At 36.6% G+C, this 25060-nt stretch overlaps 1 protein-coding gene across 1 annotated transcript; it reads right to left on the bottom strand.

The window, feature by feature from the left end:
* Nucleotides 1-2118: 2118 nt before the first annotated feature.
* Nucleotides 2119-23786, bottom strand: UFL1 (UFM1 specific ligase 1). The gene is made up of 19 exons (XM_040597812.1): nt 23661-23786; nt 22767-22912; nt 21670-21698; nt 20803-20900; nt 19822-19936; nt 18471-18601; nt 17754-17812; nt 14323-14469; nt 12970-13145; nt 12087-12266; nt 11546-11666; nt 9189-9311; nt 7122-7242; nt 5980-6143; nt 4730-4860; nt 4514-4594; nt 3670-3755; nt 3052-3232; nt 2119-2352 (listed from the first exon to the last, which is right to left on the bottom strand). Exons 1-19 carry the CDS (start codon nt 23735-23737, stop codon nt 2140-2142), a joined length of 2379 nt encoding a protein of 792 aa, XP_040453746.1. The 5' UTR covers nt 23738-23786; the 3' UTR covers nt 2119-2139.
* Between the last annotated feature and the right edge of the window lie 1274 nt (nt 23787-25060).

Here is a 25060-nt window from a genome sequence, read left to right on the forward strand (position 1 = left end):
AGAAGACATCTCTGAATTTTAGTGACTTCCCCATATCTACTTCAAAGAATATGTTTTTTTAAGTAATTCTTACAACATTGGGTACAATATAGCAAGTCTAACACACGATATAATAAATTTTATAAATACATTATTATTACAGCATAAAACAGTGTCAAACAAAAATATAGGGACACTCATAACAAATCAAATAGTGCATACTACCAATTGCTGTTTCAATGCTGCATGCTGCAAGATGATCAACCACTGGTTAAGTCAACAGAATGCATTTTAAATACTTTATCATTTAATGATATTAAAATAATTTCATATTTGCATACATAATTTCACATGGTGTATGACTTAGAAAATAGCTCAATGTCATATAAAATTTTTTACGTTCAGTATAGGAATTAAAATAATTATTTTGGCTGAATAACCAGAAATCAAACCTATTCCTTATATGCAAACTCTATTTCTTAAACAAAGTTAAGCAGTCTTAATATTTTTCATCTCTTACTCCTCATCCTTTACTGTCAGCTGATAGCTTCAGCTGTGGAAAGAGAAACAACTACCTTTCCTTCTGCCTTACAACTGGCAAACTATTTTGCCTTCCAGTTGGTAAAAAGATCAGCATTGATGTGAAAATTGTTAAACATTACTGCTTTTATATATGTATAAAATTCAATCTTTTACTTTACCAAAATTAACTTAACCTTGGTTAGTCTGTTACTGAGCTTCTGTACTTGACCTCTTCAACTTTCATTTGTTGCAATTTCAGGCTTAGGTATATTTAAGATTAAGCTTATTGAATACATGAACTGTGGGAAAACAGAAACATTTGAACAGAGTAGGGCTTAAAAAGAATTTGCTTTCTTTCAGCATCAAAGAATTTTAGCAAGAATGGGTGAACGACAAGTTTAGTAAAAAGAACTATTCAAACTTGATTTTATGCAAAAACCTGAAATCACCCACATGAAATCAATGGGTAGTACTGAAGTAATACAATTACAGTATTTCCAGTTTGAAAATTATCTGCTCTTGTAAGTTAGAAGTACATTTGACATACAAGAATTACATTGCTAATAGTAGCAGAACTCTATTTTACACATTTTTCCACTTTCCCGAAGACATAAAGTACTGCTCATGTAAAAATAAGGTTGGTAAAAACTTGAGGGAAACACTTTAGCCAATATTTTGGTCTATAAAGTATATGTAGAAAGATCATGAACTAAATTCTGTGATTCTGTGTAAATTCTTTTCAAGAAACTCAGGATAAACAGAATACCACAAGCTCTCTCAAGAAGATGACAGAATGCAGCAAGTGCTTCTAACAGCTCTGGGAAGTGGACTAAGAGCTCTGTAAGTCTGCTGAATGAACATACAGCATGTAAAATATGGCAAGCGTAACAGTATTTACCCTCTCCCAAAACATCAATGCAAAAGGGTATCATTTCCTCTGTCCAGATTACAAGGCGTAAATGAACAGCTATTATGGACATTAACAGCATGAGTGTGCCGATTTCCGTAAGCTTTCAGTACATTTACGAACTCACATTAGTACTAGGTCAGCTCTCTTAAGTTTAGCACTATACACTTGTACTCAATGCTGTGGCCCAGTGAACAGAAGCTGAAAACATCCACTAGAGGTATCAAAACCTAAAGATGGCATTTCATTGGTATACTATCAGGGATCGGTATATGTTTCAAAACTAGTATTTGAAATTAAGATATACAGGCTTATACACTTATATGCAATCCTTAGATCACTATAAATCCAAATCAGAAATGTAAAACTATACGCCTGTGTCTGTATGGAACAGAATGCATTGTTATTTGAAGAATAACCATTTCTTGAGGCCTCACATGAATATGCCAGTTACAAACCCCTAATTTCTTACCCAAAGTGTCCACAACTGTGCTCTGTCACAACTACATTTAATGTGTGTTAAATGTATGTGTGTGTTAAATGTACGTTGCAGTAGTACGTAAAAACCCTCTATTTGCCACCATTACTCAACAACTGTGTTCACTGGCTGTTATTTGCAATTGTTAGAAGCCAAATTTTAGTTTGTCAAGCATTTTCTGCTATCTTTCCCTTCAGGATAAAAAAAATAAAATCTGACTGTATCATAGATGTCGATGCACTGAACAATAATTTTATTCCTCTGTTACAGAAGATTTCCTAGGTCTCAGAACAAGATCTTTGATAGAGGTAGTGATTTCCTGGAGCTCTTTTCGAATGGTGTCTGCTCCTTCCTCCTCTTCCAGGTTATCTGTTGTGTCACTGTCTCCGTGTTCAGTTTTCTTAGTCTGGCTGATCAACTGTTTCACTACTAATCCCTGGTATTTGACTAACAGAGAATGCTGATCCTGAGGGGAAAACCAGAACAAAATAAAGGAACGTCAACGTTACACATTGAGAAGGTACACAGACCTTTAATTAGATATGAAGTTTTCAAAAAAGCATTCTCCTAGTCTTGCCTAAGGAGGGTTAGAGATATATAAATATATTTCTATCAAGGTGTTTTGCAACGTAAATCCTGAGAGACATTCAAAGAGTCAGAAAAATGAAAGTGCATTCGTGCTGCAAGAACAGGGCAATTAACCACTGAAGTGGGAAAGCAATGCAGTTAGTAAACAGCACTAGTTTTGCCAGTTTAGAATATAGAATTTAAATATTTTTCTTTTGAAGAGTTGTGTATTTCTTTAAAACTGAATTAGAAAAGTTTCAAAAGCAACCATGCTCTAGCTGGGAGGAAACAGTGTAAAAAATTTCAGTTATAAGAATATCCCCCAATACATAGCTGTCTCTATGGATAAAGGCAAAAGCTACTGTGCTAATAACAGATTTAAAATTTCATTTTAAAAATCTTGAAGACAGATCCCTGAAATGATGTCTGAAATACAATACAGATGATCAGAGAACTTTTATATTATGTACATAAAGTAGTGATTAGACATGAAACACAAAGGTGCCAGTCTTATGTAGCAGAAATAATATAAGGCACCACTTTTATGTTCTGTCGTATAAAAAAGGTACTTTCTCCTTAAAAAGCTACACAGGAATACCTCTGGAATCTTGCCACTTAGGAAATTAATGATCTGCGGTACTGATCTTCCTGGTGCATGAAGCATACAGTGGGTTGAAAACTGAAATAACAGTACTGATGTCAGGTGCAGAACAAGAGCTGGATCTTCTGTGACTTTCAGCTGTTCAATCAGAGCTTGTCTATGCTGAAACAGGACTTGCCTAAGGAACAGGAATACATTATACAAAAATATGCTTCTCATTCTGTCTTAGAGTAGTTGGTAATAGACTAAAACATATCTGAATTCAATTAATTTTAAGTTTCTCCTCTGACTGACCATTTCATGTGAAATTCTACATCAAAAAAAAAAAAAAAAAAGCTAGCATTGGTGCACCTCCAATTTTGAAAGCCCCCTTGAGAATTTATGAGTTGTTGTAAGCAGCAACTCAAGTAACTTAGCTAAATATGAACCTTCCCCTCCTTCTGCTCCTATGGAATTAAGACTGCTTGGCTTTGTATTTTTCAGTTAAATAGTTTGGAAAGAAAGACTTCTATGTACGCAGTCCGTATGACTGCTACCAAAGCAACCACCTAACATTTGTGCAGCAACAAAGCTAAGTTTCACATACTGTGCACAGAATAAATAAAATTAAGGTACCTTTCCTTCTTTTTGTCTCCTTTTTTCACCATAATACCACATATATCCACTGCAGAATCAAGGCATGAAAGAAAATCTTCTATACTCTATTAAAAAATTATATAAGTATTTAAAACATGTTAGCAGATTATTAAAGAGGTTAACTACTGTTCACAATTAATCACATAGCAGATGACTGTGAATAAATTTGGAATAAACTAGGGAAGAAAGGAGAAAGTAAAAAGTACTTACTAGAAATTAATGTTATTCATCTTCCAAAAGTTCATATACTTAAATATTAACAGCAACTACAATCCATTAGTATTAAAAATAGAATTAAAAAAGGAATACATGTTCTACAATTATTTACAGAAATATTTTTTCTTAAGAAACATATCATTATGGCCCTTCACATAAAAGAAGTAATAAATGGCTTTCTTTTGTATTTACACTGACATAATCTGAAAAGTTTTTTTTACATATCTAGGATTTTTATTAGTTAAGAAATACATGGGAGAACAATCAGGAACTTCAGGAAGAAAATCCAGGAAACACCAACAACTTCAAACCGCTGATTCTCAGCTTTTACTTTTCTCACCTGCACATAAAAGACACTCTGGATTCCATCTGGAAGCAAAAAACTAGGTAACTATCAGTATAAAACTGTAAGGCCACCTTTTCACCTCTTAACATTCACAGATATGAAAATGTACTTATTCTCAATGACTTACACAAATGCAAAATATTATTTTGTCTTCATCTTTCACAGCAGCAGCAGTTACGTACTACACTATGTATGTCACCTGCTTATTGTCACTGCATCAGCAGAATGGAAAATCTGAACTCAGACACTGGATCACTTTACCTTGCCATTCAGAGAAGTATGCAGTTTAGTTAAAGGACCTTTGGTGTCTTCTGGCAATTTACCTAAAATCTTGGTCCGGACCTATATGAGACAAGAATGGAAATAATCTGTAATATTTATTACCATTTTAGCTGTAGGCATATTTAAACAGAAGATAATTAAATAAACATCACTGATCTACATGAGACTGTTAAAAAGGAACTGTTATCTGTGTACCTCACTTGTGATTGTAGAAAAATTTTCTGTTGTCATCATTGAATCAGATGCTAGGAAGTTGAAAATAAGATTTGTAATGTCTGTACAGACAGTCTTCAACAGGTGTTTGGCAAGGTTAGTCTGAGTCTCATCTGTTAAAAAGAAGTGATTAAAAGTAACTTACTATAGTTATATAAGTCCTATGACAGTTATCACAGCACCTCCTAAAATGTGGACTCTATCAACCACGACTAGTCTGAGAAGGTTATCTGGATCCATGAAGCTAACATCCCTCATTTGCAACTGCTTATGGAACTTACCTCAGTGAAAAATATCAGCCCTCGGGTCTGTAGGAGCATTTTAATGCTTTGTTAGTGTTTCAAAGGTGTATCTGTATAAGCAGTAAACTAATCCCTGTACAATCCTCCTAAACCACTAATGAACAACCACTGCTATCCATCAACAAATAAAAACTATGTAAAGGAAAGGTCTACAAGAGAAGCAGTTCAAAGAAGAGCAAGCACATGACTTTAAGATTGAAACAATAGACTTTTAGAAAAAAGAGCCTATGGAACACATGTACAAGAACAAAGGCTAATGGGAAATAATTCTATTTATTACTAAACATAGGAATAAATGGGACATTTGCTTATGTTTCTTTTTGTTCTAAGTTTTCCACAGGGGAAGGTCTAGAAGAAAGCTGAATACAGCAGAATCTTTGAAACGGCTACAGTATTTTCCTAATGCTACTTTTCTGTCACAAAATACAGTACCTAAAGAAGACGCTTTACACAGTAACTCACTGCAAAATGAATCTACACCTTGAAAAACTACCCTCAAGGAGCAGCTACTTTCAGTACCAAACCTAAAAGAGGTTTTAACAGGGGCTTCTTAGAATCAGGTAGTATCCAAATGTTTCATTAGGGGGACAGGTGACAGAATGAAGTAAGCTTACTAATTTGTTTTTTGTTTTTCCCCCATGAACAACCAAAACTGTGAAGACATGCAAACACTCTGGAAGCAAGGACAAGAACACATAATTATCTTGACAGCAGATATAACAGACTGGACGTGAAATAAAGAGAATATATTTTAAGGAAGTGTGCAAAGCAATGCACTCCAGCGTAAGGTCAGTGTTAGGAGGGATAAACACATTTCTAAGTTTTCCTTTTTAAAATGTTGCTCTTCTTTGTCCTTGAATATAGATTCTGGAATAAATACAATTTCCTTGAAGGAGCATATTCATTTTTAAAAGTATATATTCATTGTACCTGTGAAATGCTTTGTTCCCTTTTCAAATAACCGAATGTTGCTGTACAAGTTTGAGAATTCCTCCTGTAAGTCCTTCATAGTCTGTCTTCTGCTAGCTCCAGAGGAAGATATTGAAGACGTAAAAACGGAACGTACAACTTCCTGATAAGTTTTTGTTAAAGGTCTTGGAACAGGGAAGAAGAAAGGAGAAAAAGGGAACACTGAGCAAAGTACAAAACTATAGAAGTTTTTCCAAATATACCAGCAACAGAGAAAGCTGCCTCGTTACACAGTAAATTAATGGGACATAAATGCCGGAGAATGGTGAGATAAATAAAAAGCAAATTATGGAAATCAGAAAAAAGGCACTAGGAAATTAAAATGTACATTTGTAATAGCAGAAGTACTGTTGGTTACAGTATGCATGGTACGTATATGCTTGCCAAGATTTTAACTCATAACAACTCCTAAATGGTAACAAGATGAAGATCGAGAAGATTTCCAGAAGCCACACTATTCACAAACTCTTTCAGGGGTCTCTGTACAAATTTCAGATCAATAAGAGCTATAAGAGGGGAAGACTTAAGTTGCATTAAAATAGCACAGGGCCTTCTAAAGATGGAGTTACCTCTGCACTCCAACTTTATTCAGGCTTGGGCTGTTATGGTCCTATCCTGTTCTTTTTGCCCTGAACACATACACTTGCATTCTCTCTCTTGTAAGGAACGCCTTTTAAAAAAAGTTATTCATCTTGGCTCAGATCACTTTGCTGACCTAGCTTACCTAGTTCACATAGGTACCAGCAGAACCACAGAAGACAGAAAACATGAACATACACCAAGGGTTGTACACAAGATGGGACTGGTGAAACCCCAGCATGGGTCAGTTTAAGGGGGTGGAAATACATCCACGAACCTGAAAATACGCTTGCTGATGAAGGATGCAGAACCACCTACTGCTAAGCAGAAGCATTATTTCTCTTTACTGTGTCAGCACAGCTTTCTGATACATAAGCAAGTATGTAACATGGTGCTGTACAAAAAATGAGTACTGTGGTTCACTTCCATCAGCAAAACATTTTTTTCTAAGAAAACAGATTGAAGAGAAGATTCATCTGAAGTGAATCACACACTTTCTAATTCTAGTTGAATCACAAAATTACCTTTCTAGATGTTCAGCGAGTTCTGCAATAAGCTCTTCAGGGCAATCCTGCATGTGGGTCTTTAAAACATCCTGAATTTCCTCTTGTGACATGAAAGGGAACTCCGGCTGCTTATTCCTACCTGTAGTGGCCATGAGCAACATTCACTGAGAAAACATCATATTAAGTTTTGCTACAGTACTCTGTGGCATGGGACACTGAAATGCCTCTAAGTCGAAACCTCCACAGAAAAAATGCGTTACCAACAATACAAAAAAAGGGATGACTACACATGACAGTTAAGTTTTACACATATGAAAAACTTACAAAATTTATCTTTTGATCTCTTAGAAATTATTTTCTGTAATAGACAACTTAAGCAGTGTATTAGGGCATGCATTTTTGGTGAGACAATTCAAACTGCCTGGCACATCAATTAGGTCAGAAACGGTGATGTCACCAAGACCAAACACAGCTTTATAAAACACCAAAACTGAATAGAATGTTCCTATTTGAAGGATTTCACAAGGTTGCTGGAGTTTTTTTAAACCCCATTTAGTAAAAGAGTATCCTACAATTGAGGTTACAGTATAAAATTTGAGACATGATAAAACAAGAATATTAAACTAGAGAAGAACTCCCAGTAACAAAATCAACTTATATGCTGTTTGTAAATGCATACAAATTTTTGGATCTGCATTTTGGTTTTAGACGAAGTACGAAGTTTGTCTGCATGCTGCAGAATTTAGGTTTTTACATATAAGAATGAAATCAGGATGATGACAGGGAACCAGAAAAGGACAGGCATTCCATGTTCCAGATGCACCATAAAACAGGTTCATTTTGCAGATAAAGTAATTGAATGAATGGAAATCAATGATGTTCCTAGCTGTGCCACAGCAGCAACGAGCAACATACAAGGCTACATAAACAGGTGGAAAGGGGAGGTTAAATCAGGTTTTGGAAGGTTCTTATTTATAAATGAGAAGGCTACATCGGAGTTTATATTGGGAATTTGGTTCAATCTGTTTATTTACAATGCAGCAATACAAACATCAACAACCATAAAAATATGTAAGGCTACAACAAAAAAGGTGATTTAACACTGTTTTACTCAGTAACTGAGCAGTCTTGAAAAATAACTTCATTTATATGTGAATTATGGTAATCTGTGAGTAGTATCATACAAAATTAAAACTCCGTACTTCACAACTTCAAGTATGATGTTTAGAAGTATTTTTCAGCCAGTGTTGAAAGTCTAGATACTATATATAAAATGGAAGTACACAGTTCTGGTACTCCATCAAATGAAAGAAATAACACATAATTAAGATTTTTTCACTTGCAACTACTGTTTGCTAAAAGACTAACAATGTAGGCATCTACTTCTGAGAAAGCCATCCATGCTCCTTCTCCTAACAGTAAAGGTAGAGAAATGTGCACCAATGGTAGCGGTTCAAACTCATCCTGTAATGCACATCTAAACCAACTGTGAACCGACTAGGCCTTCAAAGTACCTACTTCACTACAAAGTCAACAGTTACAAAGGTAGCTAGCTCAGATACAGAAGTCTTAGTTTAACATGATGAATCTTATTTAAAATATTAAAAATTTGACTGCATATTTTATCCCTATGAGGAAAAATATCTAAATACTGTTTTATTGCTATGATTTGTTAATTTAAACTAATTAAGCTTTGGAACTGGACGAGAACTCCTCCATTTATCATACACTAGTTTGTTATCTTACACTACATTCAGGAGGTGTTAAGAAACCAAGTGTAATATTAATCCCAAAATCTAAAGCATTTCCTACACAAAAGCAATATTTTTAAAAAAGAAAGCTCTCATTTCCTTTATTTAAATTTATTTTTTAAAGACTGACTTATACTTGTCAGTGAATATAGTATGTCCGTTTCACTTAAATAGCAACATCACAGCCACTGCTACAATTCTAATTAAACAGCATTCTCATCTTTGATATTTTACCTGACTCTATCAATACAGTGGGTTAAAACAGAGATGTAGAAAAGTAAATGATAAAAACATGTCAGTATGAACAGACAGTGCCCAAAATAAAACAACAAACCTGTGTTAGTTGCTTGTGTCTCTTCATCACTGTCAGCGTCCTTTCTTCCTTTCTTCTTGGTTTTCTTAACCTTGATCTCTCTAGCATTACCACCTCCTCCTCCTCTCACACTCCCACTGCCCTCTGGTGGAGAATTATTTGCTTAGGTCACAGTCAAGTTGTAGCACTTAAGTTTACAGTATTATGGTAATTTATCTGTGTTACTTGTTAATGCTAATTTAAGAAACCACAACCTGATTCTAAACATTACCTACAATACATATTCCACAATCTTAGGGCCTTAAATGTCATTTTTATGAAAAAAAAGCAACTACGGTCAAAACTTTATTTAAGCTAATGTCATTAATAAACACAAATACTAACCATATCAAATGTACAACTCTCTCTCAAAAAAAAAAAAAAAAAAAAAAAAGAGCAGTATCTTTTTCCAGCTGAAAACAGATGAGCTACCAGCACCCACAATGTAATGGGAGATTTTCTGTTGGCTGAAAATAGCATCTTAGAAAGCATTTATTCTTTTTATTCAGTGAATAATAGACCAGAATAACTGACCTACTCAAAAATATTCCAGATAATGTAACTTTGCTAACTTTCAGGAGGACCAATCCTACATAGTATGCATTTATCCAAAATATTATTGGAAGCGTGCATTCAATTATCTAAAACACTAATTCTTTTTCAACTACTCTTAGATGATTATAAAGCAATGAGATGTTCCAGTTCTGACGAACGTAACAGATTTCTTAGTTCATAGGTCCCGTAATCCATGTATTCATGCTGCAGACAGGACCTCAATTTAGAATCCAGGCCCTCTCCACAAGGTAAACTGTTCTGCTGTTTGTTCCCTTTTTCACAGCTTGTTCCCTTCGTTTTCCACTTGAAAGAAATTTAAACTCCAGAATTGGTTCTATATATGTATTAAGTCTTGAGAAAGTACTAATATTTCCATTTAAATACATGGTCCAAGTTTTCACATAACTACATTATGCAATAGTACTATCATTTAAGAAAAGGAAACACAAAGACAAGATGCTATTACTCACAAAGCTAACTGCAGCTGTTACATGCTATAGATGGATTTTTAAGCATTACTTTGCAGGAACAGCAAACCAGTTCACCACCTCTTCCTTTCTTCAGGAACCACTTCAGAGTAGTTCCTGCTGATAGCGCAGCATATGTTACCTGTGGATATGAATGTGTCTAGACATGTAGTACATGCTCAGTAGAGTCTCACTCCTCAGAGGGCTGGAAGCTGAAGTAATTCTATGTATGACAGTTCAATTAAAGTTCAAGCTTCTGTGCCTCAGCTATGGCCTAGAAAATCTGCTGTCACTTTTGACAAGAAAAAGTTTCATTTCCATGTCAACTCAGTCATGGCCTTTTTAAGAGTAGAATATAATGTTTAATTTTGCAGATGAGTATATTCCATTAAGCTAGATGCATCAGTGCTCTAATCCTCACATGAAACTCAGCATAAGAGTTCAACATAGATTGCTCAGCTGTGCTGTAGCAACACAAGAGCCACATAAAGTTTTTGGGACTGAAAATAGTGTCTTTAGTCTGAATAATATTTTAAAAACCAGAAAGATTTGAAAGGGTTAAACCCACACATTTTTAGTCTTCCTCAAGATTAAAACCTATTCTGAACAGCTACCACAAAAATGGAGTAAGACCTGGGATTAATTTAACCCAGAATACACCTTAAAGTAAACTGTGTGAAATTCCAAATAATTGTTATACATGCAAACAACAGAAAATTGTCTGCATGGGACTCCCAGAAAAGACATCCAATATTAATATTCTCCAAAAAATACCCCAAACCCCTCATCTATCAATTTAGACAGAGTGAGTTTGGAATTAACTTCTCAAGACTGTTAAGAAGTATTTTCATTTTCTTGGATCCCTGAAAAGTGGAGAGTAAGAGTGTATCTACACTGTGTAATAAAAAACAGTAGAAAGGTCCCTGTGCTAATAATACTTGTTTGGTCAGCCCTCACCGCACAACTCAGTGTTATGTGACCATAGCGTACACACCAATAAGCAAACATGGACTCCTTGCTTCTAAAACCAGCTGCCTTGTGCTGGACAAACTCAAGATACCTTTATGGTACTCTGTCTGCACTTCTAAATCTGAAATTAGTTCTCACGGACATAGCTCAGATATATCTACATCTACAGTATAATGATGAAAAGTGGTTGGATTATTAAATAACTTCAGCAATGAACTGGAGGCAACTAATGGACTACAAAATATATTAACTTCATATTTCAATATCTCCAAGGCTAAACAAGCCTTTTTTTTTGTTTTTTTTTTTTTTCCTGTTGGTTTTGGCTTAAGCTAAATATTGATGCCTTACCTGTTGCTTTCTTTCTTCTTTCATCCTTTTTGTCTTTTTTATTAGCATATGAATTCTCTAGACTAGAAGTCTGTTTTAAATCTTCTTCAGTGATTAAATTAACAGGGTTATTTTTCATTTCCTAAAATGAAAAATATGCACTTAATAGCAAAAAGATACACACAGCAACAAAAGATACATATGAAAACATTTAAGCCATTTGTCCACTTTTATTTTGTTATGTTATACATTAAAATATATATTATATTAATATGTTATATCAATGTAACATTATCTTTTCCCAGTGCAACACATGAGACATTTACTCTTCTCTTCAAAATTCAGCATCTGATCGTACATTTAGTGTGATGGTGTTTCCTGAGTGCAACTGAATATACATTAAATTACACCAATTACATACACAAACCTTTTCTTCATTTTTGTCCTTCTCAAGTTGTATTTCAGATGAGATGTAAAGAGATGGTAACACCAAACAAAGTCATATAAAGTATAATCCAACACTCAACGTATATTGCATCTTGACCAATAAAAACACCTGTACCTTTTCAGCTTTCTGTTGCATCATACCAGAAAATAGATCGGCACAGCTGCTTATAAATTTTTCACTGACTACAATGGTGTCACTGAAGACTAAACCTGAAGAATTTTTGTTTAAAGATCTCATCACTTGCTGAAGCAAAATCCCAGTATCTTCTACTGACAATGAGCTGGGCAGAAGAGTCTAGGGTAAAGAAAAATCAAAATCATATATATACAATAACCTGTTCTAGAAAGGACAGACATACTTGTATGTGGACAAAAAGAATCCACAGACAACCCATTTGACATCTGTTAAGTATTTAAAATATATTGCACTTTTAAAATTAAACTAGTATTTTAAGAGTAAACTCTATTTTAAATCTTCTAACATACAAAATCAACACTGCTTTAGAATATGTGCTACCTCTGAGCAAACCCCATTGCAGCTTCTTCAAAATGCAACTCAACAGATATAGGGTAATACCAAACACAAAACAGCAGCGAGTCTCCTTACAAACAACAAAGTAGTGCTGTAATGTCTAAAATTAGGATTTAGCCAGGGCATAATGGCTAATAACCCTCTGCTTAACAGAACTGTTTCAAGAATTCAGTTTAAACTTTTTCCAAAAAATCCCCACAGAAATATACTACTCTCTAGCAAAATACATTAGCACTAATTCTGAAATGAAAGTTAGTCTTAGGTATCTATCAACTAAATATTGATATGTCCTTCCCCTGGTTTTGTTCAGACCAACTTAAAAGGCAAATAATGCCTTTTTACTTGTTATTTTACTTAAACTGAATATTCTTCTTCGACAACATGGAATTTTCATTATACATATGTGTAGTTTCAATAAAGTACCATATGACACAAAAAAAATCCAACAACTGAAAGGATTGCTTACTGCTACATCTATCCAGTTTCCAGAGCTGATGGCTTCCTCTACAGAGGCTTCAACTTGATCCACAATTTCTTGACCAACACAAGCTGCTCTGAGAAATAAGAGCTGTGCGGACTTGTATCTTTTTTTGATGTAACCTGCTGGGTCGGGGATGCCAAGTCTGTACAATGCATCAAATTCTATAAAAGAGGATGTCTGTTACATTTAAGTACCTCCATATACATACAGGATCTTATGTGGTTATTTTTTTGAAAGCAGGAAATGAAGAATTACATATAGTTTTCATACAAGTAAATGCAGCCTCAAGCTGATGCTGACCTAAAACTTAGTTCAGTACAAGCTACACCTAAACATAGCTATTAGAAATATGAAGATTAAATCATGGAGACTTTGGTCTGAGTTTTAGAAAAAAACCAAAAATGTGCAGGTTCTTACACCATTAAGTTTAGCCTTGCAATTATATCTTTCCAAAGTATTCTAAAATTACATGAACAATATTTACAGTATCTACAATGTCAAAATGTTTTGTTTTCAAAAGTTACTCCAATATACTCATAGAATTGTGCAATGCTTCATAAGCAAAGCATTTCAACTATTTGGCAGTTCAATCTTAGATGTTCTGGAAACATTCAAAGACTTTGACAGAAATTCTGTCAGTCAAGCAGTATTACAGAAACACTTAATACTACCACAGTAAATTATGCTGAACCTTTTCAAAGTGCCAGACTAACTGTTATTTAGGGGCTGGCCCTTTGGGACCACAGGGGTACCTTCCTCTATTTATTCAGGTCCACATCTTCCCATAGCTCCTGTTTTAAAACAGCATTGTCCAGCATCACTCAGCTTTAAGTTAGACAGACTTGTCTGGATTCAAACCAGGATCCTAGTGCTACCCACTCCAGTTCTTTAAATTTTATTTTGGAAAAGGTTCTTCCTGTGCACTGCGCGCTTCGTTATCTGGATTATTAAAAGCCAAAGTTTGGTTGTAATTTGGATGCCTGGACTGAAACCCCAACCACGTGGGTCAAACATGACCATCTGAGAAGTCTACAATGGGCAGTTTAAGAAATGTTTTCAGAACAGTAATAAAAGTAGCATTTATAACTCTATTTGTGAGAAATAAAGTTACTGTTTAGCAGTATAGTTCTTTCTGCTGAAATATGTTTTTTTTTGTGATGCAGCAATATATATGATTATATGCAAGATGGACTTTTAACCGTGGAGTATCAACTACTGTATTGATTTCCACTTATTCTTGTGAGGCTTCACTCTAGACACTAGCTATATTAGGGTAAGACAAATTATCTAAACTAGTTTTAGAAAGATATTTTATCTACGAGAATACAGATTAATTACCTAAATAACCATTCTGCTTGAAAAAGGAATCCACCCAGTTGCTCTGCGTTCTGGCATAGATGTCTGGAACAAACACAGCCTTATCCTGTCTCCCACCAACTACTGTGCCTTTTAGACGACCAGTGTTAACAAGTTCTTCTAGCACAGCTACAAGAAGAAAATAAATTGACATTTTCCACTTCAATATACCCATTAATCAAAACATAGTAATTATTTCCCTTGTTTTGTTTCTTCTTTTTCCCACCCATTAGTTGTTTGTGCTTGTTCCAGTGAAACATTTCTGAGTTCTATCAATTACTTTTAACACTTACCAGAATGTCTTGATAAAAGCTTTCAAAATAATACAATGTTTCAAAAGAGTGAGCCACAATGGCAGGAGTAAAACTTACTGAACACACATATCGACAGTTTGAGCTTTTAATTTAGAAAAAGAAGTCATAAAAGAATCTTTCTCTGATGAGCCAATAAAATATGAGCATTTTATGAATAATGTTCTCTTCAAATTCACTGTTTGCATGTTAAACAAGATTGGAAAAAGTGAGATCTGTACACAGTAAAATGACATGAAAAATTTCTAACTAAACTGCATAAATATGAGCACCGTCTACTGGTGACCATCTTCATGGTTTACAACACTGTTGCCAATAATGCACAAATACTGCTGATAAAAAACTTACTGGTAGCTGGTAGTACCAAAGTACTAAGCCTTTCTCAATGCGAAATATTTTCTATCCATTAAAGGTGCACAGAAATACCTGATTTGCCACCCATGTTCTGCTTTTGCCTTTCCGTAAATCAGTATAAAAATTAGTGACACCAACTGCCAAGCTCTGCTAATTTTCCAGAGCTTTGCGAGATAGCTTTATAATCTCACTTTGCTTTGATTTTTATTCCATTAAAAGACAGAATTTACCCCAGAACAGAACATTAAATGGTATGACATGGTACTGCTTCTTCCTCATTAAATATGAGCAGCAGTCAACATTAACACATGCTTAGTGCAGCCTACGGAGGTTTAGCTCACCTACACAGGAAAATTTACTTGAAAACCTGGTTCCAGAAGACATACCACATATTAAAGCATTATTCTTTTTTTTGTCAGATATGCCCATAGTGTAGACAAACCTCTAAAGCTAGCAGCTATTGAACAAAACTGCCACTAACAAAGCTAAACAGTACTTACACTGCTAAAATGTAGAAGATAAACCGATTTAAACAAGATATAGCTTTATGTAATCTAAGACAAGAGCTAGAAATCATATTCTGCTGTGGTTCAGTGACCTTGTATACAATTGAGCTTATATGATAGATTCTGAAAATAAAATTCGTGTTTTATACTAATTGTTTAGTTACCCTAGAAAAGAGTCAACATACCTATTCTATTTAAGCAACTGTCAGACAACGCAGTTTGGCTCCCTGCAATCTGAACTTCTTTTTATTAATAGATTTTCAAACAATTTTGTGGAGCACTAGCAATGAACCGGTCTTTAAAGAAATGGGGAGAACTTAAGATGCCAATTAATTTTTGGTTTATGCCAAGTGCCGGTTCTAAAACTCCAGGGCAGAGAAGTTGCTTTCATAGGAAATTTCACAGCCCCTACTACAATTATGTCTAGACAGTCTTTGTTTTAAAACAAAACAACAGGACCTTTGCAGAACTACTGTAATGTCACACCCGAGTTTTAAAGGCAATTGAGTAGTCTGTAGTGTCCTATTAGGTCTCAGCCAGTGTGGCAAAGATACACATTCCTCCATGTCTGCCCTACATCAGCAACACAATATTCAGAAATTATGAACATCTGTGCTTTCATCATACTTTGAAATTAGTGTTTTAATTTGAACAGTTTCTGATTTCAAAAATTTTTTTCTATCATAACTGCATGCCAGTTTTTCATGAATAGCAACACAGCTATGTGACAGAACCAAAGAATATTGCTCATCTTGTGTAATACTGTGTTGATTAAATAATAAGCTGTTTGTAAATTACACAAACAGTACACTGAACTTACTTTTTTTTCCTGACAAAACTGACAAAGACAACTTTAAAACAGACTGTTAAAAATGACAAACATAAAAATCACAGAGTATAAGTAACATAATTAAATGAAATTTTTCAAGTTTCCAGCATTTGTGAAATTGAAATGGTATCTCAGCAAATGGACAGAATAAAATCAAATGTGTACTAGCTCAGCTCTTTGAAACTTTCAAAACTGTAGAGGAAATGAAATACAGTAAGAAGAACTACAGAAAAAGATTAATAAAGTCACTAAAAAATTGTACGCATATAAAAAGAAAGTACTAGCAACACACTTAGCCATCATGATGATTACTGGTGTCAGGAAAACACTAGAACTTCAATTCATATTAACACTGTACATGAGCAAAACATGATCATGTACTTGCAGGACCTGTTTGAAAAAGATGATAATTTGCTGGGTACTGCAACATTATTATAATGCAGTTTAACAGATCTTCCTTTTACTCTATGAATACCTGAATGGCACATTAAAAAAAATAATAAAAAAATAGAAAACCTTAAATTGGTTAAGTGAAAGTAGAGTGTTTATACAATTTTATTTAAATGCTAAGATTTTAATTCTTAATGAATAAGTTTGTTGCAAAGAACGAGAAGGTAAGCAAGGAAATATCACAGGGAAGCTAAAGTGGGCAATGTCCTGAAGGCAAAAAGACCCAATCAAACAAAAGACAAACATTAACTTTTGTAAGAAGAGATAGAAAACCATTAAGGGATTCTGAATACCAGTAGCACTTGGTCTGCCAGCATGCAAGGCTAATGATGTTTGAAGCAGTATTTTGGACAGATGGGAGGGGGTAGTCAAAGAAAAGCTGCAATGTTAGAAGTGAGAAACAATTAAGTATTGCCTAAAAGTTTCAGCAGCTGGGTAGGAAATCTTTACACATTTACATTTTAAAAAGGAACTGCAGAAAATAAAAGCAAACAGTTAAAGGATATGCTTTATCTCTCAGCACGTACAGACATTTAACTAAGAGCATAACAAAAGCTATGCCTCCACTATCGCAGAGAAAAGTCAATAAATAAAATCCAGAGTAGCTAATGCCATTTGGCTACATAATATCTGTCCCCTTTTGTATGCTTCACTGATAAAACTGCCAGTAGCTAAGGGCAAATACGGAAACAGACGACAAAATGAGTACTGTACTTCTTGCATCATTCTGCCCCCAAAGGCATTTCATCAACGTATGCTTCCATTGCTTTAGATAAAAAGAACATCTCTTCAGTTATGGATAGCAGAAAAGGTTTAACACTTTTTACACTAAAGAAAACCATATTATTCTTTATTCCAGAAGTAAGTCTATATACTAAAATGCTGTTATGGAAGCATACTTCTCATAATGAAGAATCTATGAATCAACTAACAAAAATACAAAACAGTCTGACTGAAACTCACAGTAAAGTAAATGTTCTTGAAATCCATATCGAGTGATTAAGTTATTTACAGGTGTAGGCCTTGGAAAAAAGAAAAATAAAAGAACATACGTTAATGACCTGAAACTGATGTGGAGAATCTAGCAATAAGAGAGGTTACTTCAGATGGACAAAACTACACAGTATATTAGCCTCAGGGTGCTACACTGATGTTTATCACAGCTTATAAGGTTTTACTTTTGAATCACTATGAAGTTGTATCTTATAACAAAGATATGACAATTATTGCAAAGGAACTTTTGCTGTCCCAAGTTCTTATCTTCACACAAATTAACATAGACGGTTATTGATTTAATAACAAAAAATTATCTACAATCACATGTGTTGGGTAGACATCACCACGTTAAATAACTGGGGAGTGGTAGAATGACAATAAGAATAGATAATCTCCAAACAGATGAAAAAACTACTGATTAACATTTTCTTCAGCCAAAAAACTTACGTATGTTTTCTATAGTATATTGTTATACTTCCCTTGTTTTCCTTTCAAAGGAGGTCACCATGTAAAAAACAGTAAGTAAAATAGAACTAAATATTTCACCCCAGGAACTGAATTACACTTGAAGAAATCTATCCATTGGTCTTTCTTCTCTTTTCTTTTTCAATTGCAAGTGAATCTGGTCCATAAAGACCTATGGTAACAATATTTTCGTATGTGGTTGCAGGTACTGTAACTTACCGAGTAATCGCAGTGAAGAGACCACGAATGCGTGCTCGATGCCGGGACACAAAGGCTTCTGTAAAAATCACCCCACGGTTTTCCTGGTCTAGCTGTCCATGAATAATTCTACCCAAACGCCTCGATAATGCCTGCAAATAGAAGCTGGGATGACTGCTAAAATTGTATATTAACAATATTAAACAAAAATTAATCAAAAAATCTGTATTAACAGATCAGCAAGTCAGTTTCGCCAAGATAGACAAAATATTCAGAAATGAGGAGTACAAGTGGAAATTATTATTTAGGTATCTTGAGAATGTGCCTTACTACATGCAAGTTGATGCCATTATGGTCCAAATTCCAAACTTCAGAGAATTCAGCTTTCCTAACAATGCCCCTCTTCTATCAGATACATGTGTATCTGATGATGAAAGAAAACTTTGCAAAGAAGTAAGTATGGTTTGGAGATGCACAAGGAAAGCTAAGATTTAACTTTTGTATTAATTTTGTACAAATCAGTGGCAGACAAACTCACTATCCATTTTTTCAAACAGTCAAAATATAAATTAGCAACAATAAACACAAAAGAAAGAGCTGTAAACAGTTTATAAATGTGCATCCTTGCAAAGCGAACTAAACCCAGGAAATATTGCACAGGAATTATAATTTTTTTATGTTAAAAATGTTTTTGTAGAAGCTGATCATGAGACAAATCTTAGAGGAAATCTGCTCATAAAATGAGAGTCAACAAGGTTGTCTGTGGTACCTAATATGGCTGTTCACCTAACACATACCACAGGATTCCCCTTTGAAAACAGTACCTTCCGAACACAACCCAGCCTTGACTGGAAGTCAACAACGGTAAGAGAATTCTCCCTAATTCTTTTAAACACTACAGTAGTCACTAACAAAGGTAAGTAGTTTTTTTGTTTCTAGTTTGATTGTCTGGCTTCAGCTTATAGAAACGAACATTTATTTTACCTTTTCTGAATAAACTGAAAGATCTCTACCATTGTATTTCTGCTTCCTGGTTAGCTAATGAGACTGATGAAATTACCCCTACTTTAATATTCCAAACAAATAAATTTTCAGATCTTACACTAATCTAACCCGTTTCTAACATTACTAATCCTAATATGTTCCTAACAGTCATAAAGATTCTGAAGAAATTTTGCCCAGTAGTGAAAAGGCAAACATCAATCTCAACCTGTGAATAGCTGTTACACTGCAACCTTTATATATCTAATACTTCTCTGCTTAGAATGACAAGCAGCTCATCACCATTAAAGCCATGTGATATGGTAAAGATAACAAAAGAAGGTAAACGCCATCAATTCTTTGCATTTGCTAGGTTGGTGGCTTGCATCACCTGTATCAGGAAGTCTCCCGGAAGGTCATATGCCTTGCAGAGTTCCGATATTGTCACTTGGCCAGTTTCCTGCAGTTTATCATTTATTTCTTCTGCTAATTGATCCAGGTAACTCCTTATTTAAAAACAAGAGGAAAAAACCCCATAACCCAACATATTAAATGTGAAATTCAAGATTAATCTGTCAGCCCAATATGGAATTCTTAATTGACCTGGTACTATACCTCTTTCTGTTGCATCTTTGAAAAAATAATCTGAAGGTTATTTCACGTAAAAAAAAGAGAACAATGTAGAGTGAAAATATGTTTTTTTTTGAAAAAAGCCTGCTAACCAGGTAGCTACTATTAAAATCGGCCATTTATCTGCTTGTATGAAACTGTCAAAAAGCAGCAACAGGAAAACATTAAATGTCAATGAGAGTTAGGAAAGGGCTTTGGTGAGCAAGATAGGTCTTAATTACTTCAAGAGAGCCAGGAACTTCACGCTCTTTGCCAAGAATAAATCCTGCAGCGCAATCAGTAATAGGAACAACCCCATAAGAGTATTATTTCAGTGGTGGTTTGTGTGCTGAATGCCATAAAATAACTTGATCATACATCTTAGGCTTGTGAGCTAAAGCAAGAGGTGGGGAAAAATGAAAGGGTTTGTCAATAGCTGAGGAAGGCAGCGAAGCTGCAGAGTAAATGAGATCTGGCTGCTGTACACAGACACTAGGTAAGAAATAAAGCCTCTTAAGTGCAGGATACTGCACAGCGACATTACGTAAGGCCTTTGCTCTATGGATTCACTGCAGGCTCTGCTGAGAGACGCCTCACTTGCCATTTGGAAAAGAAGCACTGATCACCACCAAACAGCCCTAGCAGCAGTCAAGAAAAATGTATTTCACTTCACAAGCAACAAAGGCTGGCCATCGCTTCTAGTCTGCATTTCAAAAAATAGAGAGAGATGCGAATTATACATAACACTCCTGACAGTACTCACTCGTTGATAAGCTGTCCCAGTACAAGCTGAATAGTTTTCTCAGATTTAACAATGTCATTAGCTCTGTTTTCAATGTGCAGAAGGTCCACATTTATTACCTAAAAAAATAATCCAATGAAACATCTCATCAGAACTTTAAATTGAAATTAATTCTCAAACATTCAGATATTATACTCCCATATTCCTATGTCTTGAGAAAAGCTTGGTTTTTATTTTTCTAGTATTGCATACATACAGAGTTAATCTGTGATTTGGAATAAAGCAGCAATGCTTTAGGGGGAAAAAGCTCTCTTTGCAACTGTGACAAGGTTAAAAGAAACCTATATAATAAAAAATTCCAGAAGGCTATGAGCCGAAAACACAAAATTGTCTTTCAGAAAGGTTTTCTGATTCCAGGCCAGTTCTGATACTCAGGCCAGAAGGGAAAATTAGACACAGAGGAAGACCACTGGAGGATAAAGATTAGCAGAGACAAGAGATTAATGAAGGAAGAGGGAAGATCCAGAGAGACATGCAAAGTTAATTATACATGCTCCTGCAGCTTTAAATTTAAATAGAAAACATACTTATTTTCTGTTCCCCCCCCTTAGTTTACAAAGAAACAGTTCATAAAGAAAATCTGCATATTTTAGTGGTGATTTCAGAGGTCCTAGATTATCATTAAGCAGAGAGAAGCTTTCAATAAAGCAGTAAATGGACAGTTTCAGTAGTCTGCAGTACTCTGACATGAGCTATAAGCTCTTCATAAAGTTTGTTCTCTTTTGCAAAAATAACTTGGCTGGAATATAACTGATGAAGTCCATATTTACAATATACACGTTGAAGAAAAGAAAGAAATATATAGGTTTTTTATTACTAAAAAGTTACCTGTTGTAAGTCAACAATGTTTACTCGACCTTAAAAAAAAAGTACAAATATACTTTTAGTATACAAAACATGTTTGAACAGTTGAGAATATAGCATAGTCCATCATGTACAAAATATTTCTTCATTACTTTTTTGTAGTCCAATTAAACCAACTTCAGCTTTATATACTGTCAAATCACAGAAGCCACAGGTGGTCAGTGCAAGATATCCCATAGTGTTCTACCCTATGGCCTTGCTGACAATCCAGCACAGAATTTCCAGAAGTAAAAATCACTGTTCAAACTGCCTGCCAATTAGTTTTTGCCTTGATGCTGATCTGGATTTGATCACTAGTCCATGAGTATCAAAATGGAGATTGCCAAAACCTTCTACCTTTGTGTCTTCCTACTAACAAAAATCAGCAACTTTGAATTCAACTCAAGCTATCATACTCATATGATACACAATGGTGTAAGGCAAACGAAGGCATACTTGTGGTAATCCTCAGAAAATGACTAATCTGTCTAAACATAAGGAAGTTAATTTTCCAAACAATGCCTTGAAATTGACCCTTAAAGACCTAAAGGTACATACACCACACTGTTTTCTCATTAAAAACACTGACAAAAAGCAGTCTGAAGCATATTAACTTTCTTATATACCTGTTGGATCTTACAAAGCAGATGGCTCTTCATACTGGTAAAATAAAAGACTTGTCAATTGCCAGTGACTATTTAAAAATATTATTACTAATGACATGCAAGAAGAATGATTTTGAAATTTTGAGTCAAGGCTAAACATCTGCGACAGATACTTAACCATACTAAAATTACAAATTTCCTTCAAAAGAGTTGCTAGATTGCTTCTACCTCAGAAATTCTGTGGTGAAAATGAGTCAAGTAACGTATCTTGATAGGCTTGCCTAAAAGCTTAACACAGATCTGAAGTGAAAATAAAATACCAGTAGGTGAATTAATGTGTAGATAAAGCAACAGGAAGCAAGCTCATTTTTTTTTTTTTTTTGCAAGATTAAGAGTACTGAATAAAACTTTCAAATTCTTTCTTGTCTTGAAAATTCACTTCCCAATCCAGAGGAAGAAAGCAAATGCCACACTTACCACCGCAAACATGAAGTTCATCCCGGATCTCCCTACTAATCTGTGCTGGAGTGACATACTCTTTTCCATCAAGTGTGTGCACTACTTCCAACTGCTTGTCTGCAATCAGTTTAGTGACAATTTCTATACAGTTCCGTTCTGACAATCTATCAACAACACAAGGAATAATCAGTTATCCTAAGTAAGTACTTGATAAAATTAACTTTAAAGTGATGTTTCAAAAATACTAAACACAGGAAGTGTAATGAAGATTACTTGCTGCTTTGTGTGAATACTTTTTAAGACAAAAAAATAATTTCAGGATCCTACTTATCACCTCTGAAATCATCCATATGGCTTCACTTATGTGGGTCAGCTCTCTAAAAGAGCTTTTCTCCTGAACAGCCACCAGCCCCTTTTGCTAAGAGAATGCACATATGAATGACTGTGCTTTACAGAATTTGTGTCTTTGATCTTTCTGTACTTTTTTTTTTTTTTTTTTTTTTTACGTGTTTGGTGCGCTTTCCATTCTTTAGTAAACCAAAGTTCTGAGCAACAACCTCAGCTGCTCAACACCACACAAGGAAGAGCCGTGACAACGTTTAGCAGCTCGCACTTCACGGCGACTACAAGCCGTGCACTTCCGTTGACCTGCATATCTGGGGGGCCCAGACGCCCCCGCGGGCTCACAGGCACCGCCACACAGGCCAGCGCCAGCCAAAGGGGGCCTGCAGAGGGGCAGCGCCTGGCTGGACCCGCCGGGACCCCGCTGTGTCACAGGACCGGGGCCCGCGGCACACCGCCCCCCGGGGCCGGCGGGCAGAGCAGGGGAACGGGGGGGCGCCGGCAGGCGGGCCGCAGCGGCAGGCGGCGAGCTCCGGGGGCCGCAACGGGTACCGGCACCGCCCTGCTCACCTGTGGGCCACCTCGGCAAACTGCGCCCGCTGGAAATCGGCCGCCAGGCGCCGAATCTCCTCCCAGGCGGCCGCCATAGCCGCCTCGCTGCTACACGTCAGCCCCGCAGGGCGGGCTACGGGCCGCCAGCGGAGACAAACTCCTCCCCGCCATCGCCGCCCGCAGCGCCACCTTTCGGACGGGAGGTGCCCTGCGCTGCCGGCTACCGCCGCAGCCATGGTCGTGAAAAAAACAAAGCCCAATTCAAAAGGAAAAAGCGGTTTCCCCACGCGGGCCTGGCTGGAGCAGTTGGGGCCTGGCTGGAGCAGTTGGGGCCTGGCTGGAGCAGCTGGGGCCTGGCTGGAGCAGCTGGGGCCTGGCTGCAGCAGTTGGGGCCTGGCTGGAGCAGCTGGGGCCTGGCTGCAGCAGTTGGGGCCTGGCTGGAGCAGCTGGGGCCCGGCGGGTGCAGCCCGACAGCGGCAAAGGGCGCTGTCCGTAGCGAGGGCCAGCGCGGTGGCACCGTGGCTGACAGGGGTGCTGAGGCCTGGGCAGCGCGCTTGAACCCCGTGAGGGCGGCGTCGCTGGCAGGGCGGGGGCTAAAACTGGGTCTGACATGTAATCGGGCTTTCAGCGTATGTGTGGAAATACAAGCAACGTTATAAACTGACATTTCTGAAAACTGAGATGTAATTTAGACTGGAAATGCGGCGTGTGGTAAACGGTGTCGCCATTTAATGGCACCGTTATTACGCAGAGAGGGGTGAGCTGAAGTTATTCAGCTGCCTGATCAGAGGTCGGCCACACAGTTTTGAAGCCTCCTTAGCTTCAAAAGCTCTTAGGTGAAGCTGGCTGGTCTGTGGTGCCAGCCCTGTGTGCTGCACAGGCCTCGGGGCAGGCAGCAGCCATCACGGTGTGCCACCTCCCGTGGGACAGCAGCTGGCACGGTGAGCCCGGGCCCGGGCAGTGTGGTCCGTGCTGCTGGGGCTGTGCCATGGGCCTTCCGTATTTCTTGCTGGCAAAATTACCTCAGTGGGTACGGCTCTGGCATGGCCACTATTTTACTGACACTGTTTTCTCTGCCTTCCAGAAGTTACAGGGAAGTGTCTCTGGCGTAGTTTGTGTCGTGCTAGGAGTAGTTTAAATACAGTGAACAACAAATACCTTGCAAGATACTGGCATAGTAAATTACAGAAGCACGTTTTTAGTGGGATAAGTATGTGTCTTCAGCTTTAGTGGTAATTTTCTTTGTGATGAGAAACTAGAGGCAGGATTCGTGTAGCTTAGGCATCTGAAGTTAACTGCTGAGGTCTGTCTTGGAGCCTTCACAGACAGTGAGACAGGGTCCTCAAATTGTTGTTCAGCTCTTCCTAAAATATACATCTAAGACAAGTTAACCAGTTGGTCACTGGAGGTGCCTGTTT

The sequence above is a fragment of the Falco naumanni genome, chromosome 6 (genome assembly GCF_017639655.2).
Source record: "Falco naumanni isolate bFalNau1 chromosome 6, bFalNau1.pat, whole genome shotgun sequence".
In the NCBI taxonomy this organism is placed as follows: Eukaryota; Metazoa; Chordata; class Aves; order Falconiformes; family Falconidae; genus Falco; species Falco naumanni.